At 34.7% G+C, this 8274-nt stretch overlaps 1 protein-coding gene across 4 annotated transcripts in view; it reads left to right on the plus strand.

Moving 5' to 3' along the window:
• The window catches only part of LUZP2 (leucine zipper protein 2), a 583499-nt gene extending 575816 nt beyond the window's left edge, over positions 1-7683 (plus strand). For all 4 annotated transcript variants that reach the window (XM_019035931.4, XM_063711051.1, XM_019035930.4 and 1 more), the window contains 2 exons: positions 2429-2506; positions 3654-7683. In XM_019035931.4, the coding sequence (XP_018891476.3) occupies positions 2429-2506; positions 3654-3758 (183 nt within the window). In that variant the 3' untranslated portion in view covers positions 3759-7683. The remainder of the gene's footprint in view (positions 1-2428; positions 2507-3653) is intronic.
• Positions 7684-8274: the final 591 nt, after the last annotated feature.

The following is an 8274-nucleotide window of genomic DNA, read 5'->3' on the forward strand; positions in this document are numbered from 1 at the left end:
TGTTTAATGTTGAAATCATTTTTTCCCTAAACTTAAATGACATGAACTCCATTCTTACCAAGTGCATTTTGGGAAATCCTACGCTATGCAAATTACTTTCTGTATGAACAACAGTTTTTGAGCTTGATTTCTTACAATTAGTTAATTTTTTGAAGGGTAAATGCAAGAATACTAAAAACAGCAGCCAGTTGGTTTATTAGAGCAGAACAGAGTGATTATAATATTTCCAGTGAGGTTTCAATTATAAATCATATAACAAGAAATTTTTCCTTAGGCAGTGTAGAAGATTCCTCTATGTATATAAAGGAATACATAGTATTAGTATTCAGAATACTTAAAAAGTATTTAGAATTAGGTAGTTAAGAATTCAGCTATTGATTTTTAGTCTTACAGTGACAATCTCTCTTTTTCTGTATACTGTAGGCTTATTTAGAAGAACCAATTGTGTATAAAATGTGCCTAAATGTGGCCATACAAAGAAAGCAGGCATTTATGAAAATTCTAAAGTATTGAACTATTTCATGGCCAATATTTTAAAAGTATTTATTACTTATTTAGAGATTATATATCGACCACTTTTTGGTAGGCATCTAGCTGCTATCTAGTGGAGATAAATGTTGCTCCTGTCTTAAGGTTATTCACAATATATTGGGGAGGCAGGCATGATTACACATATAAAAACAATGGTAAGTGTTAAAGTTGTTATAAGCATTACCTTTAGAGCAGGGAAGGATGACTGAGTCTGTCTAGTAGTAGAAAAGATAAAATATTGCAGAAATGAGTAGCTGGTTTTCAGGGGCCTGCAGTGAAAGAAGTGGGGTAGCACACACATGGGCAGAGAAACGTACAGATACATGGTTTGTGTTCATTTAAGAGCAATATAGTGTGAGAATAGAGGGAGCATAAAAAATAACCTTTAAAATCTGAATTAGAGTAGATTTAATCTCCTATAAATCTTTTTATTTATCTTCCACTCAGAATTTTTAGAGTTTAAAGTCAACTTAGTTCTCTATCCCCTGATTCATCGCTTGGAAATAAACTTATTTTTTTGATGTCAGTGGGTCAGTGGTCATGAATTTTATATATAATTATATACAAATATAATAATTATATATGTTCTTTTTTGAGACAGGATCTCACTCTGTAGCCTAGGTTGGAGTGCAGTGGCATGATCACAGCTCTTTGCAGCCTCAACCTCCCGGGCACTTCAGAAGGTGATCTTCCCACTTCAGCCTCCCAGGTAGCTGGGACCACAGGCATGTGCCACCACACCCAGCTGCTTTTGTTTTTGTTCTTGTTTTTGTTTTTGTAAAGAGAATATTTCACCATGTTGCCCAGGCTGGTCTCAAACTCCTGGGCTTAAGCAATCCACCCACCTCAGCCTTGCAAAGTGCTGCGATTACAAGTGTGAGCCATTTCACCTGGCCTAATGTTCACAAATTATTAAACTCTTAGGCTCTGCCTTGCACGTGGAAAATATTATGAGAAATATAACAAACGCACACACAAATGCAGATTCTTACACTACATATGTTGCTGTTAATTTAAAACTATGTATATAATAAAGAAGAAAGGAAGAGAGGAAGGAGGAAAAGTATCAGTAAGTAAAAGAAAGGGAGGAAGGAAGAGAGGAGGGAAGGAGGGAAGGAGGAAGGGAGGGAGGAAGGGAAAGAAGAGGGAACTGAGGAAGGAATGAAGGAAGGGAGGAAGGGGAAAAAGAGGGAAGGAAGGCAGGGAGGGAAGGAGGGAGGGAAGGAGGGAGGGAAGGAGGGAGGGAGGGAGGATTGAATATTTTAACCCTGGTTAAAATGGAAGTGAAGCCCAAGTGGAATCCTTTTTTTTTTTTTTTTAATTAATTTTTTTTTTCCATTGCTGACACTTCATCTTCCTTTAAACTGGTGAAGCTAATAAGTAAGGTCAGATATTCTGGCCAGTAAAATGACTGGGATCTTAGTTCCAGAAAGATTATCTTTTAAAAAAGATACTGAGGATTTTATGCAAGACAGATTGGTGGTCATATTACTTACATTGCTTCCTAGCTTGTGATATTGATGTTCCTGCAGGCACTCTGATAATTGACATATATAAATCACAGAGTCTGGATGCATTGTAGATATAGTAGTTTTATAATCTTTTACTTCTTTTTAAATGTTTTACAGGAAAATAATTTTCCATTGGAATTGTACTTCTTTGTAGTTGCTGACTGCCATAAGCACCATTGTGATCCCCAAACCAGTCAGGAATGTTTGCTCTCTCCTTGAAATCCCACTGCTGTGGTGATGATTTTTGTCCCTAGTTTTGCCTTTTCAGTATGGATCAAAGTGATAGAATCTTCTCAACAGGAAGAATTCAAGAGAGTGTTTTTGACTGCCCCCTCCACTTTCTTTATTTAACTTCATTGATGTATTTTTAATTGCTACTTTTGTAGGAGGGCAGAACGTGTTCAATGAAGCACAAAGAAGGTCCCCCAAGTAATGCCACTGCAGAAACCGAGCCTATCACACAGGTATGTGTTTGTTTTATTTTGTTTATGTCAAAAAGCACTTATTGGATCCATTGTATTTATTTATTTATTTTTATTATTATTATTATTTATTTATTTATTTTCTTTTTTTTGAGACAGAGTCTTGCTCTATCTCCCAGGCTGGAGCGCAGTGGCGCAATCTCGGCTCACTGCAAACTCCACCTCCAGGGCTCACACCATTCTCCTGCCTCAGCCTCCCGAGTAGCTGGGACTACAGGCGCCCACCACCACGCCCAAATTTTTTGTATTTTTAGTAGAGACGGGGTTTCACTGTGTTAGCCAGGATGGTCTCAATTTCCTGACCCTGTGATCCTCCTGCCTCAGCCTCCCAAAGTGCTGGGATTACAGGCGTGAGGCACCGCGCCCGACCAGATCCATGGTATTTAACACTCTTCTCTCTTGCTCTAGCTGGGGCAGGATATTGTACCTGCTAGTACTATATATAAAGCCATGGTGCCCCTGGGCTTTTCCAAGGCTGCTCTGCTTTCTACTAAGCTTTTGGCTTGACTGGATGAGGCCCTCAGAAGGTCAAGGGTGAGGAGAGTTCTCCCTCACTTGCACCCTCCCTCTCACAGACCAGGAAACAAAACAAAAATAAACAGGGATGATCAAACAGGCATATATTTCTTTTTGTACAAAGGAGACTAAAGAGGATTTGAGGAAGCAGAGGAGGTGAAAAGAAGTACATGTTGCTTACAAGAACAAATAAAATAAACACAAGTCAAGAGCTTAATTCTGAATTTTTATTTGTACTGTATTATACTTGACCAAAAATATTGTATCATTGACATCCTTAATATTTATTTCACTTAATACTAAAACGTGGAGTTAGATTTAACTTATTTTCAAACTTTGAATTAGATTAAACAGAATTGAATGGCTTGGGCAAAGTTTTTTCAAAATAGTTTTTGAAATGTTTTGCTGTTTTTAGGCAAAATATTGTTATGTACTTTTATGAAATATAATTAACATCTTCACATTTGTTTCATTTCTGTCGTGTGTTCATTTCCTCTAAGATATTTGGTGAGATCTATGAATTTCCATTCTTATTCTGTTAGACTTTTCAATTTTTACCTTAAAATGTGTTTATTTTGATTCTTCGAATTGTCTTTTCTGTATTGTTTAACAGAAATTGCAGATGCCTCCTTGCTCTGAATGTGAGGTGAAAAAAGCCCCAGAAAAACCATTGACCAGCTTTGAAGGGATGGCAGCTAGAGAAGAAAAAATACTGTAAATACTAAGAAACTGTGTTAAAAACGTCCATTTGCTATTGTCTTCATATTCTTTTTAGACCACAAGCTTGATGGAAATACTGTTTCTAAAGCATGCAGCTTTTTCACAATTTTATGTAACTTTATAAAGTAGCCTACACATTTTCAAAGATTCCAGACCAATTATGATCCTTAAGCAATAACCTCATTGTATTGAATATCCACAGTCAGAAATATTTTGTTGTCAACAGTAAATTGCCCCATGTAAATTGGTCTGGTTTAACTCAAATGCTATCTAACATGTAATTCTCCCGGTTCATTTGGATATCTAGTACTTCTATGATAGAGTTGTCAAAATCAACTGGAGGATAATAAAATATTGTGGGTTCTCAGCATTCTTAGAATCCAAATTACAACCATATCAGTAAGGGTTTTGTCCACATGAGCCAACTGAAGTCGTTTTGCTCAAGGTTGGAATTTGTGCCAACCTAAATACATTGTTTCTTTGATGGTGTTTATTGCTATTGGTATTATTTTCAACTAATAACAATTATTTTGTCTAAATAATGCTAAGACAATTCTGTCAAGAATTTTGTCAACTAACATAATTCATTAAGTATGTTTGGCATCATATGGACAAAATATTTGGATGGATGACTAAATTTCTGACACAATTAAATATTTTGGCATTCTATAGACACATCTCCTATGTATGTCTACTGGAATTAATCCAAGTTAATAACCAAGTTTTCTGAAATACTTGGCAGGATTTTTGGTATGAAGTTGGGTAGTGGAATAGGGAATGAAGAGTGAGTTCTAAAATACAAATATGAAAGCAGGTAATATATATTACAACACAGGGGTCTGATGAAAGTACAATAGCCATGTTGATTCAATAAACCCAGATGCATATTTTTTGAAAACCAATGTGTTATTCAAACAAATCAATGGCAGTGTTAATCCATAAGAGTTCTGATTTTCTATAGGAATATCACTAATCAAATAAATGCACTCATGAATAATTGGAACATAGCTCACAAGCAAGAGGAATTGACCCTTGAATAATTATCTGATTAATAGGTTTCATAGGGCATTCAAAGTTGCAGACTCAGTTAATGACTACAGTTAAGTTGTCTGGACTGAAAAGTCATTTCTTTTGTTTAGAACCTTTTTGCAACCGTAGAAAGCATATTAAACCATTGGTTTTGCAGGATGGATCTGTCAAACCACAATATATACATTTGGATCAGTGTATCCTAGGAGATAGTCAATAAAAATATATTAAAGGAAATCTATAATCAATAAATGAACTTAGATTCTGAGATTTAATGATATATCTCTGATCAAAATGGCATATTTAAAGAAATTTAAAGATTTGGAGAATTGGAAAATATCATTAGCTGTAAGAGTAATATTATGACATATTTATGTAGCACTTCTATTTTCAGAATAGTTCAGTGTTATTCATTAGCACAGGCAGGTCCCAACCACAATGGTTCAACTTAATGGTTTTTTGATGATTCTGTGAAAGCTTCATAATTTCTACATGCTTTGAATTTTGAATTTTGTTATTTTTTGGAGGGCTAGTGATACATGGTCCATGAAATATTCAACACTTTATTATAAAATAGGGTTCGTGTTAGACAATTTGCCCAACTGTAGGGTGAGGTATATGTTCTGAGCACGTTTAAGCAGGTTTAAGTTAGGGTGGGCTATGATTTTCCATTTAGGTATCTTAAATGCATTTTAGACTTAGAATGTTTTCAAACTTTGATTTCTTTATCTGTATGTAATCCTATTGTAAGTCAAGGAGCATTCATATTTTTCATAAAACCGGCTACCCAAGGAAAAAAATAATTAGCTTTATGGATGATCCATAGAGCTTTCAGATGAAGTGACTAAGATAAAATAAAAGATCAAGGTCTGAGGTTTCTTCTGACTCCTTCATATTTCTAAAAATAATCATACAAACTAGAATACTGCTAGTCTCCCAAGTCCTGTTCCTTGTAATTCTCCCACTGTTCTCAGTGGCCCTAACCATCTCTATAGGTTCCTGACAGGGAAGCAGATCATTTAGTTTTAATTTATGTTCAGTCACCCACCTCCACCCTGGGGCCCAACTTCCCTTGCAGGCCTTGTGGGTCCTATGGAAAGTTATTCACCATGTAATCTAGCACAGCATGTTTTGAAGCATCTTTGGAATGAAAAAAAAGAAGAATCAGGCTGTTATTTTCTGAAATTGTTATGAGAGATAACATGTTGAAAGGTAAGAACTCAGGTTTATATTAATCATGTTTTTATCAATCTTCATTTTAAAGTTGTTTATGTTCTGTATATTCTAAATTCCTTTTATTAATTCCTGGCTTGGTCAAGTGGGCTTTGGATCCATATGATTTTTTTTTTTGAGATGAAATCTCACTCTTGTTGCCCAGGCTGGAGTGCAATGGAGCGATCTTGGCTCACTGCAACTCTGCTTCCCAGGTTCAAGTGATTCTCCTGCCTCCGCCTCCCAAGTAGCTGGGATTACAGGTACCTGCCACCATGCCCGGCTAATTTTTATATTTTTAATAGAGACGGGGTTTCACCATGTTGGCCAGGCTGGTCTCGAACTCCTGACCTCAGGCGATCCACCTGCCTCAGCCTCCTCCCAAAATGCTGGGATTACAGGTGTGAGCCACCGTGCCTGGCCAATGTATTTTTTTCCTTTAAATATATATGGCATTATACATCTAGCAAAGTTTACTGTGTTATATTCATTGCATCTTTGTTTAAAAAAAATAATAAACTTGTGGCGGGAGACATTTAAAAATATATTTAATAACTAAGTTAGAGACTCTCTTTCAGTAAGTTCTATGACTGTACCTTAATGAATGCATTTTATTTATCTCAATTTTTATTTGCTTTAAAATAGAATCAGATAAGTTTAAAATGTTCCTTTTACATTTGTGAATTTGTCTACGAGACAGGGGCCATTTCTCACATATTTTAATTAACAACTAAATAAACAGACGTTGTTTTAAAGGAATTAACACTTAAATCCCAACCACCCTCATATAGAATAAAATATCAACCTAAATGTTGACTATAGATAGGATAATTCTATTATGTACCTGTAAGGATAAGCAGTGAAAGATTATTTACATTTTGGAAAACATGGAATTGATTCTTATTAAGAAAAAAGATATTTTCCAATGGAGTAACTTGTTTTAATAGAGGTACAACCAGAACCAACAATTGTATTTCTCTATAGTTATTTTAAAATAGCAATCAATGCTATGTATTTGATGTATATGTTTCTAAATTAGAAATTTCTTTTGGCTTTGTGTTTTTTTAATGTGCGTTAAATATGTAAACTGAACCCGTTCCTAAAATGCATTAAACTTACATGCATTTTACATGGCATCTATCCAATGCCAAAATGCTCAGAAGAAAAGTGAATAATTCAGTCATTCATCTGGATGCGGTTTTCTGTGTAATCTCAAATATCTGAATATTGAAAAAACTAGGTTGCTTTTTTTCATTCCTTATGCAAATGTTTAGCATCATAGTGCTGTTTCAGATACAGATCTGTTTCATCAAATATCCTCAATTACAAGTCTAAGACAGTTATATGTAAAGAAAATGTACTATTTTAGATGAACAATGTGGATAACTGAACTAAAACGATATTTGTGAACTTTGCTATAATGAAATCTTTTATTTTTATAGCTCAGGTATTGTAATTAGCACTAATTGCAGCAGAGACTGAAATAATTATTGACACCGTAGAGTACCATAGAGTAGGTTGAACTGGCCATACCTAGACAGTGAAGAAAACACATACTGTTTACTTAAGAGACATTTTCTTAGTCGTGTGTATAGTCCTAAATTTCCCCAAACTATGTGTTCATTTGGATTGTGTTATATAATAACAGTCGAATGATGAAGAATAAAAGATGCTGAAAGATGGCCTATTTTTGTTCAATAAAGATTGTTACAAGAATACAATGTATATTATCTTACATAAACTAATTGAAAAAGCAGATATGAACATTAAAAATGGTACTTGCTTCTGTGTATCAGGATCTAAGAACTTTTCTTAAATAGCATCTTGAAATTTTCTTTAATCTTTCTTTGCCAATGACCCCAAAATCTTTTATTTTGCAGGTGCTTTCTTTAAAAAAAAATAGAGTTCCATGGTCACAGGGATTTTGTCTTTTTTTTAATTTGAATTTTTATTTTTAATTTATGAATTATTGTGATGTGTAATAGGTACAATGTGATGTATCTCTATATATGAACACACATGTAGCGGAATGATTATATCAAGCTAATTAACATATCCATCACCTCACAAATTAATCTCAAGTGCTTGGAGCTAGCTGCCTCATACAAGATGCTCAAACATTTGTTGAATAAATTAACTTAGATGCCGAAGCAGCAAGGGAACAAGCAGGGGAGCAGCAAGGGAACATGTATTGGCATGAGAACAGAGAACCATAAGAACCGAAACTAAGCATTTTGTTTTGTTTGTTGTTTTGTTCTTAGACTATCTTTTTT

The sequence above is a fragment of the Gorilla gorilla genome, chromosome 9 (assembly GCF_029281585.2).
Source record: "Gorilla gorilla gorilla isolate KB3781 chromosome 9, NHGRI_mGorGor1-v2.1_pri, whole genome shotgun sequence".
Classification (NCBI taxonomy): Eukaryota; Metazoa; Chordata; class Mammalia; order Primates; family Hominidae; genus Gorilla; species Gorilla gorilla.